At 37.5% G+C, this 13,161-nt stretch overlaps 1 protein-coding gene across 4 annotated transcripts in view; it reads left to right on the top strand.

Annotated features, from left to right (window-relative positions):
- Positions 1–13,161, top strand: part of RAVER2 (ribonucleoprotein, PTB binding 2) — a 116,038-nt gene that overhangs the window by 39,489 nt on the left and 63,388 nt on the right. For all 4 annotated transcript variants that reach the window (XR_004274624.1, XM_032296741.1, XM_032296740.1 and 1 more), the window contains exons 4-5: positions 3,217–3,408; positions 12,234–12,360. Coding sequence is in view for 3 of the 4 variants with exons in the window: in XM_032296741.1 (XP_032152632.1) it covers positions 3,217–3,408; positions 12,234–12,360 (319 nt within the window). In the remaining variant the exon portion in view is untranslated. The remainder of the gene's footprint in view (positions 1–3,216; positions 3,409–12,233; positions 12,361–13,161) is intronic.

The following is a 13,161-nucleotide window of genomic DNA, read 5'->3' as shown; positions in this document are numbered from 1 at the left end:
ATTCTGCATTATTCTGTAGGGAAGACTTTGATCTCATGGGAAATTTTAAAACAGTTCCACTGTTTATGGACCAAAGTATATTGTTAATGTAGTTAAGTATGCCTTAGCAAATCCATTGCCTACTCATTCACCACATTCCATCCATTCACCCCACCATTTATTCATTGATCCATTCATCTATCCAACTTATTATATTTACCATCTTCTGTGTGCCAGACATTATGCCAAGTGTCAGAAAGGCAGAGAATGGAAAGATACTCTATATCAATACCTCAGAATTTTGTAGAAGAGGCTGACAAATAAGCAAACAATTGCAAATCCTATATGAAGAGTGATGTAATGGAGGATAGAAAAGTATTATGAAGTTTAAAAGGAATGTATAGTTCTGTCTTAATGTGTCACGGTAGGTGAGACATCTAGAGAAGATCCTGAAAACTGATAACACTGGTGAGAATTTTCAAGCGTTTTATCATAGTAAAATTAAATACATTCTAATAAATATATATATATACACACACACATATATAGTGTATATAACTCCTGTCCTTACAGAGTTTTGATAGCAACTGATCAATTATTTCTCTCCATTTCGTTTCTCTCCATTTCTTCCTACTCTCTCTTCCCTTTTACCACCCTCCTTTCCCATCCATGCTCCTTTTCCTCTTACCTCCCTTGTTTCCTGTCCTTCTTTGGGTTTTTTCTTTAATGATACATTTGTTGAGTTCCTAGTATTGCAGTAGAAGTTTTGGAGTACATATATATATACTCACACATATATTTATTTTTTAAGTTGACAGTTAAAATAGTATTCATCATGTATAACATGATGTTTTGAAGTATATATACATTGTGGAATGGCTAAATTGAGCTAATTAACATATGTATTACCTCACATAGTTACCATTTTGGTGATAAGAACACTTAACATCCACTCTCATAGCATTTTTCCAGAATACAATGTTGTTATTAACTGTAGTCATCATGTTGTCCAAAAGATCTTTTGAACCTATTTTTCTTACTTAACTGAAATGTTGCATTTTTTAACCAGTATCTCCCCAAGCCCCTACACCAATCTCCCCAGCCCCTGGTATCTTCTATTCTACACTATACTTTTACGAGATCAACTTTTTAAGCTTCCATACATAAGTGAAATTATGCAGTCATATATATTTTTAACAATTTTTTTTGAGACAGGGTCTTCCTCTGTTGCCCAGGCTGGAATCATGGCTCACAGTAGTCCCAAACTCCTGGGTTCAAGCGATCCTCCTGTCTCAGCCTCCCAAGTAGCTAGGACTACAAGTGCACATCACTATGTCCAGCTAAGTTTTATTTTTATTTTGTAGATACTGGGTCTCGTTATGTTCCCAGGCTGGTCTCAAACATCTGGGCTCAAGTGATCCTCCTATCTTGGCCTCCCAAAGCTCTAGGATGGGCTTATTGATAGGTTCTTCTTGAATACTAAGAATTATATAATGTTGTCATCCTATAGCCATCCATAATTCTTTGTATCTTTATTTGAGGCCTTTGAAGCAAATGTGAAGAGAAAGGCCATGTATCATAAATTGTATTTGAATTGCGAATCCTACCATTAGAAGGGACCGTATCATAAATTTCATTTGAATTGTGAACCCCAGAGTTGGAAGAACCCTTAGAGATTATCTAGTATAGGTTTACACATCATAGAAAATATTTGCTACCATATTTTTGAGTGACCATCTAGCTTCTGCTGGAATACTTCAAAATAGTAGAAAATTAACTAGATCACAAGTCAGACCATTGTATCTTTACATAGCTCTCATATTTGAACTGGAATAGCCCTCTCTGAAACTACTGATGCTGTGGACTTAAAATGATTTTGGTTTTTGAAAGACTTAAAATATTGTAATTAGGCATGAAGGTCATAATGAAATAGGAATAGTAAAAAAATCTTTTTAAAGCTTTCAAAGGATGAATAAAGCAGCTTTGGGATGGCTCTTTATCAGTGGGTCTGTTACTTCAGGCTGTTTTGCATTGTAGATTGGCATAGACTGTATTAAAGACACAGACTCTTACCTTGTGGTCAGGAGACCAAAATGATTAATTAATGGCTTTTACAAACCTGATTTTAAGACCTTTGGATTATAAGAGGAATAAGATTGTTAGAGAAATGTTTAGAAGAGGTAGATGTGTTTTCCTTTTCCTGTGTGATTAGAAAAAGCTTGTGGAGGAAAAGATATTTGAGGACAGTTTTTAAAGAAAGAAATAATGTAAAGGAAAAAAATAGAAATTTGATCTAAATATACAGGGAAGTAGAAGAAAGTTAAGCTTCAAAAACAAGATAAAATAAACTGAAAAGGCCTAAGTGATTTAGCTGTAATATCAGCTTATCAAGATACCAAACCCAAACAGAAGTATTAGAAATGTGCCTTCTCAAAGACATACTAAGCTGAATGTTGTGCCATTTATCACTTTATAGCATGAATGTATTTAAGATAATTCATACATGTTCAAAACCTAGAAACGTTTTAGTGTCTTATCTTGTTCTTATTTTTGCTCTTTGTACCAGTCTTTTCAGATCCAGGACTTTAGTATCTTCCTTTACACTCTTACAGGTGGGTGACTGGAAATAAATCGAGTTCTACATGGCAGGAGTTTATTTAGGGCACATTCAGAAATAAAAGTTCTGTGTTGCTTTTAATAAACCTGGGACACAATTTTCCTAAATAAGATTTGCCTTGGTATACTTGACTAAATTCCTGGGATCTGCCTAAAATAGTGAAATAAAAATGAAATGTTCCTCCTACCTTTCTTCTCTTGATAATACTAACTTTATTTTCCATTGATGTGTGGTCAGATAATTTGTTCAGTATGTTTCACTGTCCATATATCTAGTGATTTTTGTTTAAGGAAAGCTGTAATTATCGTGTCCTCATATGTCCCTATAAATTACCAGTTTATATATTTCTTAATATGTAGAGACTCTTACCATTTGGGCTTGTACTGTTAAAATAAATTAGAAAAATCAAAGAATTGAATAGAAACTTGACAGACTCCTATCTTCCTGTCTTCAGAAAGAACTATAAGCAACTAGTAAACATTTTCATAAAGAAAGAGAATATTATTTCCACCAGTATCATGCTCCAATGCACTTATTCTTGAATTTGAAAATTATATATTGTACATAAATGTTTCTAAGTAAAGATTGGAATTCCTGTTTAATAGAATGTATTGTATCAGCTTGCACAGGATGAAGGTAGTTACGTTGGTGGCTTTGCAGTGGTTGAATATAGCACTGCCGAGCACACTGAAGAGGTCCAGCAGGCAGCGGATGGTATGATCATCAAGGGCACCAAAGTCCAGGTTTCCTTCTGTGCCCCTGGAGCGCCAGGGCGAAGTACATTAGCAGCATTGATAGCGGCTCAACGTGTGGTAAGTTTTTTCTCTTTCTCTTTTTTTTAGGATATAGAAAATTCTGCTACTCTTTTAATCTATCCAATCTAGCCAAAGTAATTGTTGATTGGACCATCGTTGCATTTTCATCACACTGAAGAGTTCTCCTTTTTTAAAAAACAGTTAGCTGAATTGTTTCTTTGTTAAGTCAAGACAGAAGTCATTACAGAAAAAGAAATTGTGTTTAGTAAAGTCTATTTATGTTGAGAAATTTTTCAAGGACTTTCATTTATTCAGCAAATATGTGAGTTACTGTTGTGTTCTAAATTTTTGGGTGTAAATGCCTCTTTCTCTTTTTCTTTTTTTGAGACAGAGTTTCACTCTTTCGCCCAGGCTAGAGTGCAGTGGCGCAATCTCAGATCAGTGCAGCCTCTGCCTACTGGGTTTAAGCAATTCTTCTGCCTCAGTCTCCCGAGTAGCTGGGACTACAGGCACATGCCACCACACCTGGCTAATTTTTATTTTTTTAGTAGAGACAGCATGTTGCCATGTTGGCCAGGCTGATCTTGAACTCCTGAGCTCAGGTGACCCACCCGCCTCAGCCTCCCAGAGTGCTGGGATTACAAACGTGAGCCACCATGCCTGGCTGCCTCTTTTTTCAAGTTTTCACAAGTAGAGGAAAAGACATACCTGCTTTTTACTTACGTGGCACATTGTACTTAACTTCTTTATAGTAACTGTCTACTCATTCCTCTTTACTTCTCTAGCCTGGAGGATCCTTAGAGATGGAGACTATACCTTCTTCATAGTTTTTACCTTAGTACTTAGCATAGTAAATATTTGTTAATTGAAGGAAGGAAGGAATATACTTTTGAAGGAATTGCAGAAGACTTTATGCTGAGGATGACATTAAAGTGTGACATTAAAAAATGGATGAGATATTGACTTGTGTTGATGAGAGGTGGAAAATAGGATTGCCAGAGAAATACAGATTTTTGCATGAGATACTTATATTAAAATAATCATTCATTGTTCATCTGAACTCCAAATTTAGTTGCACATTCTGTATTTTTACTTGCTACATCTGGCAACCCTAAAGAGGGAGAGTGAGTAGTCACATTAGGTGGAACAGAAACTACTCACACAGTGGTATGAGCTGAATTTACATGCTTGAGGAGTGATAAGTGGACTGGTTGCAGAGTGAATATGAGGATGCTTAGATGCAGGTGAATGCCAAAGCAAGGAAAACAACTGAGTACTCAGCCAGTTTGGTAAGCAATGGGGAACTTATAAAATATAGAAACAATATAGTGACAAGATCAGAGTGAAGCCACCATGAGACTAGTCTGAAAGTGGTTAGTAGATGGATTGGAGAGAGGAGATTAGTAGAGGGGGGATAAGAAAGGAGACTGTGGTTAGCTCTCTACTCTCACATCTCCTGCCGCCTCCTCTTACTCCTTGACCTCACCTTTGGTCCTGGATTCCTTCTCCCTTTTTTCTTAGCTTGTCTGTCTTCTCATAGGTTCCTCTGTCATTGTTACATCCTTGCTTACGTAATTCACCACCTCAGCCATTCATTCAATATCAACTTCATCTCCTCTAGTTATGTTGTCTCTTTGTTGGATTGGATTCGCTGGGTTTACGAGTCTGAATCCCTCCAGTCACTTACTTCTGAAGTTAGGGCACTGTGTCCTCTTGGAGAAAAACAGACAACTGGGTGGCATGACACTACCACAGATGTACAGCACACGTTTATAGCTGGACCCTCAGCAAATCTCCAGCTCTTCTCTCATTAGCTCTTTTCCATTTTTTTCAGCAGCTATCTAAAACCTTCACTGTATTCCTGTTTTTGTCCTTTTTCTCAGATGATCATGGCTCCTACATTATAGAAATGTAAAGTCCATGTGTTGAACTCATTCATTCATTCAGCTATTCTCACATTGCCCGAGCATGCATGTCCCTATTTTTTCCTTCCATCTCTCTTCAATACTATTCATTCCATGCGTACTTACTGGGTATGCACTAAATGCTAGGTACTCTTAGAGATGTTTAGAATTCATCAGTGAGCAAAGCCAGTACAGATTCCTTGTGTCTCTTCTTGCCAAAGCATGCGGTGTGGCTGAGTCCCCACCCTCAGGGCTCTTGATCCTCTACCGATTTTCACTTGGTGTTTCATCATCTCCATCCCCCCTGCTATAAACATGCTCAAGTTTTTTCCTTTTAAAATCCTCTCTCTCAAAACCCTAGAAGAAAACCTAGGCAAAACCATTCAGGACATAGGCATAAGCAAAGACTTCATGGCTAAAACACCAAAAGCAATGACAACAAAAGCCAAAATAGACAAATGGGATCTAATTAAATTTAAGAGCTTCTGCACAGCAAAAGAAACCATCATTAGAGTGAACTGGCAACCAACAGGATGGGAAAAAATTTTTGCAGTCTACCCTTCTGACAAAGGGCTAATATCCAGAATCTACAAAGAACTTAAATTCATAAGAAAAAAACAACCCTATCAAAAAGTGGGCAAAGAGTATGAACAGACACATCCCAAGACATTTATGCAGCCAACAAACATGTGAAAAAAAGCTCATCATCACTGGTCATTAGATAAATGCAAATCAAAACCACATTGAGATACCATCTCACACCAGTTAAAATGGCAATCATTAAAAAGTCAGGAGACAACAGATGCTAGAGAGGATGTGGAGAAATAGGAACATTTTTACACTGTTGGTGGGAATGTGAATTAATTCAACCATTGTGGAAGACTGTGGTGATTCCTCAAGGATCTAGAACTAGAAATACCATTTGACCCTGCAATCCCGTTACTGGGTATATACCCAAAGGATTATAAATCTTTCTATTATAAAGATATATGTACACATATGTTCATCGCAGCACTGTTCACAATAGCAGAGACTTGGAACCAACCCAAATGCCCATCAGTGATAGATTGGGCAAAGAAAATGTGGCATATATACACCATGGAATACTATGCAGGTATAAAAAAGGATGAGTTCATGTCCTTTGCAGGGACATGGATGAAGCTGGAGACCATCATTCTCAGCAAACTGACACAAAACAGAAAACCTAACACTGCATGTTCTCACTTATAAGTGGGTGTTGAACAATGAGAACATATGGACACAAGGAGGGGAACATCACACACCTGGGCCGGTCAGGGGGTGGAAGGGCTAGAGAAGGGACAGCAGGGGGTAGGGGCATTGGGGAGGGCTAACATTAGGAGAAATACCTGATGTAGATTATAGGGAGATAGATACCTAAAACATTACGGCACGTGTATACCTATGTAACCTGCACGATCTGCACATGTACCCCAGAACTTAAAGTATACAAAAAAATCCTTTTTAGATACTGGGCTTTATAACCATGCACCCAGAGTTGCTTGAACAATTAGGCCTCATGTATTGTCACCATTTCTTAATTTCCATTTCCTTCTCAGTCTAATGCAATGTAGTTTCTGCCTCCACTATTCAAGTGAATATGTACTCGTTAAGAGGGATTTTTAAATATTCAAATCTAGTGGGTACATTTCAGTCTTTTATTGGTTGGTCCCTTTGCAACATTTAAAAATTTACAGGTGTGAACGGTGGCTCACGCTTGTAATCCCAGCACTTTGGGAGGTCAAGGTGGGAGGACCCTTTGATCCCAGGAGCTCAAGACTAGTCTGGGAAACATGGTGAAACCCTGTCTCTACAAAAAATTAGCCAGGCTTACTGGTGTGCGCCTGTTAGTCCTAGCTATTTGGGAGACTGAGGCGGGAGAATCACCTGAACCTGGGAGTTCAAGGCTGCAGTGAGCTGTGATTACACCACTGCACTCCAGACCAAGTAACAAAGCAAGACCCTGTCTCAAAAACAAAACAAAACAAAACAAAACAAAACAAAACTCTCTACTACCTTGAATTTTGCCACACCATTCATTTTCCTATCTGTCTACGTGTTCTTTCCCTAACTTATTTTTTTCCCCTAAAGGCTGATATCAGTATATTTCCAAATTTGGCCTTGTCATTTTCTTCCTGTTATATATGCCTATTAATGATTACTACCAAGCATATAATTTCAGACCAAACTGCTGTCAGCACTAAATTATATTTCCGAGGGATACTTGGACATTCCCACTTCGTGCTGTATAAATAGTTCAATTTCAGCATCTCAAAGAAAACTATTTTTTATGGGACTTGCATTTCTATGTTCTATAACATCTATATATGTTTCACCCAAGCTAAAACTATGTGAATCAAAAATTCACTTAAGGCTGGGCACCGTAGCTCACGCCTGTAATCCCAGCACTTTCGGAGGCCAAGGTGGGCGGATCACAAGGTTAGGAGATTGAGACCATCATGGCCAACATGGTGAAGCTCTGTCTTTACTAAAAATTAGCTGCGTGTGGTGGTGCGTGCATGTAGTCTCAGCTACTCAGGAGGCTGAGACAGGAGAATCACTTGAACCCAGAGGGCAGAGGCTGCAGTGAGCTGAGATCACGCCACTGCACTCCAGCCTGGGTGACAGAGTGAGACTCTGTCTCAAACAAAACAAAACAAAACAAAAACAAGAACAATTCAGTTAGTCGTGATTGCTCTCCATCACCCACCTTCTAATCTAAATGTCAAAAATATTGCACATCCTTTCAATTCTACCTCCTAAGATCTCTGAAATCCTTGAGACCTTGTCAGCATCTTGATTACTTCACTCAGGATCTCATCTTTTCTCACCTCTCTGATTAGAGTAATTCCCTACATGATCCCATGTCATTAGTCTTTCCCCTTCCAATCCATCTTGCACAGTGCATAGGAGAGAGATTTCTCAGCCTCAACTCGGCTTATGTCATTCTCTTGCTTAATATTTTTTAATGCCTGCATAAGTTCACTGTCTTTAGCATAGCATGCAGATTCTTTATGATCAGATAGTAGTGACAGTGAGAAATCTCAGTCTTAAAAATAAGGTATTCATGTAATGTTTTCTATATATTTTTGATACATATCTTTGATAATATCAAATGTTCTGAGTTTTAAAAAAAATCATAAATAGGTGCTGAATATTTCTACAACTATTGAAATAATCCTGATTTCTCCTTAAGTTCATTAGTGTCTTTTGAGAATTACACATTCTATTTTAATCCTGCTGGTGATTGTTCCTAACTTTTTTTGTTGAAATGGAGTCTTGCTCTGTTGTTCAGGCTAAAGTACAGTGGTGTGATCTCGGCTCACTGCAACCTCCACCTCCTGGGTTCAAGTGATTCTCGTGCCTCAGCCTCTCAAGTAGTGGAATTATGGGCATGCACCACCATGCTCAGCTAACTTTTGTATTTTTAGTAGAAACAGGGTTTCACTATGTTGGCCAGGCTGGTCTTGAACTTCTGACCTCAAGTGATCTACGTGCCTTAGCCTCCCAAAGTGCTGGGATTACAGGGGTGAGCCACCATGCCTGGCCAATTGTCCCTAGCTTTTTAAAAATTTTTTTATTTTTTTTTTATTGCATTTTAGGTATTGGGGTAGATGTGAAGAACATGCAAGATTGTTGCATAGGTACACGCATGGCAGTGTGATTTGCTGCCTTCCTCCCCTTCACCTATATCTGGCATTTCTCCGCATGCTATCTCTCCCCACCTCCCCCCCCCGTCCCTCCCCCATTTCCCCCCAACAGACCCCAGTGTGGAGTGCACCCCTCCCTGTGTCCATGTGTTCTCATTGTTCAACACCCGCCTATGAGTAAGAACATGCAGTGTTTGATTTTCTGCCCTTGTGTCAGTTTGCTGAGAATGATGGTTTCCAGGTTCATCCATGTCCCTAGCTTTTTAACATGCATAGGTTTATCAGAACTTCTGTCCACTCACCTATTCTCACTTCCATCTGCTTCCTCCTTCCTACCATACCTAGCATCATATTGGTGTCTACATTTTTACATTAGAATAGTCTTAAATGTTTTTGTGTTTTTATGGTTGTGGCTCTGTATACAAGATTAAAATTATCATATTGTCTACCTTAATTTCCACATATTATTTAATAACATCTTACATTTCTTTCTTTTCTCACTGGATGATTTCCTTCTAGGGGATTTTGAAAGATAGTATTCTTGTGGTAAAAACTTTTGAGAACTTGTATACTTGAGAATATTTTTATTTCATTCTGATATTAAATAACTTAGATGAATCTAAAAATGAGGCTCAGAGTACTTACAGTACTTTGTATTAATTCACTGTCTTCTTGAATCTAATGTTGATGCCTTGAGAAAGAAGATGCTATTAATTTGTTTCTTGTTCCTTTAGAGATATGTTATTTATAGATGGAAGTTTTTAGAAGGTTTTTTGTTGTTATTGGCTTTGATGTTCTTAAATGTCACATGAAGAAATGTGATTAGGTGTGTTTTTTCTTTAGAAATCATATTTGGGAGACTGTGAACCCTTTCATTCTGTGCTCTTTAATCTTTAATAATGGGAAATTTTTCAGCTATTATTTTTTCAAAGATCTTATTTTCTTCTCCTTCAGGGACTTCTAATATTGTGTTGATGCTTCTACCTATGTTTTCTTCATCACCTTGCTTTTTCTTGTTTGTTTGAATTTTCAATTTCTTTAACTGGATTTTTATGATCACTATTTTGGGCCAGGTGCGATGGCTCATGCCTATAATCCCAGCACTTTGGGAGGCCGAGGCAGGTGGATCACCTAAGGTCAGGAGTTCAAGACCAACGTGGTCAACATGGCAAAACCCCATCTCTACTAAAAATACAAAAAACTTAGCCAGATGTGGCGGGCATCTGTAATCTCAGCTACTTAGGAGGCTGAGGCAGGAGAATTGCTTGAACCTGGGAGGTGGAGGTTGCAGTGAGCCGAGATCACACCATTGCACTCCAGCCTGGGCAACATAGTGAGACTATGTCTTAAAAAAAATTCACTATTTTGTTTTTTAGTCACATGTATTCTACTATGTAACCTATCTGTTAAAGCACAGGGTAAATGTTAAGAATAACGCTTTATGAATTCCTTCAGTTTCTTTATCTGTAAAATGGAGATAATAATACCAACCTTATAGAATTGGTTTTTTGAGAATTAAAGATCTGATTCATGTAAACTGTTTAGAACAATGCCAAGTCTACAGTTAAGAGAGGACTGCTATTATTTTTCTCAATACTTATGTTTTTCATAATCTAGCATTTCTCATTGGTTATTCTTTGTAACTGCTTGCCCTTGCTTCATGTTTTAAATAAAAATCCATTTTGTTTTTGTGATGTCTATTACATTTATTTGACATTCTTATTATTTCCTATCCATAATTCTGCTATCTCTCTTACAGTTGGTTCAGTTTGTTGCTTTTATTTTTTAGTGACTGCATTCTCCAAATGTCTAGCTATTTTTCTTTTGAATGTATGAATATACATTTCCTGTGGGAGCTGTAACCTTCCTATGTGTCACTGTTTAGAGGTTGTGGGGAAGGGGATGGACAGAGGGAAGCTAAAGCCTGATCTTAGCTAGGGTTTAGGGAAGGCAGGTAAGGACCTTAGGGCAGAGAAGTTCTGCCTTCACCATCTAGGCTTGAGCCCAGCCCTTTTCCTACCCCAGCCAGGCAGCCCTGCACCTTAGAGAGCCCCTCTCATCTCCACTTCCAGCCTTGCTCTTTTCCAAGTTCTGCCTGCCTTCATTGTAACTCTTCTGTCCTGCAGAGTGGGTATGGGAGGACCTGAAAAGGTCGGGGAGGTGGGAAGATTTTCAGTGACCAGCTGGTCTGCCTGCCTGGTGTTATCTTGTCCCAACTGTCTCTGCACTTATGTGCCAGCCTGCTGTTATTGGTCCTATGGCTGTCACTCAGCTGATGCTGCTGTTTTCCCACCTTGCTATGCTGGCCAGGAAAGCCATGCTCTCTGAAAACAAAGTAGATACACAACTCAAAAGCCCTTCCCCAAATCATCCTGTGTGTGGATCCATGTACTCTCATGTTCTCTGCTGATGTTTACCCTCACATATTCTGTCTCCCCAGGGATTTCTCTCAGGCTTTATGTCGATTTCTTTGATGCATCACCTTCTCCCTCTCAATTTCACAGTACTGGGTTGGGAGAAGGATCCAGTTGTCCTTGTCAGTTCTCCATTTTCTCATAGCTAAAAGTTTTTATTTTATCTTTTATGTAATTATATATAAATATTAATATCCTCATCCATTAAGCTGGTTTTTCAAACTGAAAACTATTTCATATTTTTAGGAAGCGACTCAGTTGTATGTATGTAAGGCCAGTTCGTTTTAATCTCATATTAAGTCACTGAAGCAAAGACCTTTATACAAAAGAAGATTTTGAATTATAAGGCAACCCACATTATTGAACTTCGTTTTATGTTTATTTGAAGTTTTTGTTTGTAAAAATATAGAAACAGGGTTTCACTATGTCACCCAATCTGATCTTGACCTCCTGGGCTTAAGTGATCCTCCTGCCTCAGCCTCCCAAAGTGCTAGGATTACAGGCATGAGCCACTTGGCCTGGCCAGTTAAACTTTAACATTATAAGAAGGCTCTTCTGTAATGTCGAAGTATTCATATTGTGTCAACAAGTTATTAATAACTTCAGATTTCCTTGTTATCCTTCTATTTGTATTATATGATGAGACTCATTGTACTAAATTGTCAGTCCTCTTAAAGCCAGTTGGTATTTACCCAAGACATTCTATGAGGATTTTATTCCATATGTGTAGTTGAGAACTGTGATAGAGTATAAAATAGATATATAATATAAATCAAATTATGTTTATCATAAAATAGATCTTATCAGATGAATGAGAATTTCTAGAAGAAAGCCTTTGAAATTGTCTTTTGTACTTATGCTTGTTCTAATGTTTCTTATTTCTGTATTCATTGAAGATGAACAGTAATCAAAAGGGCTTACTTCCCGAGCCAAATCCGGTACAAATTATGAAAAGTTTAAACAACCCTGCTATGTTGCAAGTTCTTCTACAACCCCAGTTATGTGGACGAGCTGTTAAACCAGGTATGGACCATGTATGTACACTGATTAAAGAATGTTAGCATGAAGTTAATTTTTTCACATGTGAAACATTTAAAAAATTGATTTGTGAAAAATATATTAAAATTAGCATAAAATATTTAATTTTTCTAGGACCTGTTAATGAATTTTAATCAATAATCTGAGATGATATATTTTGACGATTTTTGATATATACAACCTGCTTATTTTTTTTTTTAAATTAAATATCAAACCTTCCATTTAGCTCTTAGTTGACATGAATTTATATACACTACATTGTTGTAACTTATATCAACAAAGAATTAGTACTCTTCTATGTAATATTTTTAGCAGAATTACTTTGTTGAAGTGCCAAATGTTTGTTTCCTCTTTGCTCTTCCTCTTTTTGTTGTAAAATTGTTTCGCTTTGTAGCAAATGATGAAAACATTATTATTTTCTAAGTATTATGAAAATCTTTATAATGTCAGTATACATTAAGTACCTATCTATTTAGTATTCTTTCTCTAGTAAGAACTTACCTTCTGTGCATTCTGAAATGCACAACTTTTCATGTACAAAAATGTCTGTTTTCGCATTATGAGGAAATGAATGCCTATACAGTAGTTCCCCTCCCATCTCTGTTCTTGTGTGCCACAATTTACTTACTTGCGTTCTGAAAATATTATGTGGAAGATTTCAAAAATAAACAACTCATAAATTTTAAACTGCATGCTACCCTGAGTAGTGTGATGAAATATTTTGCCATTCTGCTCCTCCCGCCTTGGCTATGAATTATGCCTCTGTCCAGTATACCTACTCTGTGT

Source organism: Sapajus apella, unplaced genomic scaffold (assembly GCF_009761245.1).
Source record: "Sapajus apella isolate SASKATOON/1434 unplaced genomic scaffold, GSC_monkey_1.0 scaffold36, whole genome shotgun sequence".
NCBI lineage: Eukaryota > Metazoa > Chordata > Mammalia > Primates > Cebidae > Sapajus > Sapajus apella.
The sequence above is the reverse complement of the archived record's forward strand: the minus strand, read 5'-3'. Positions and strand labels throughout refer to the sequence as shown.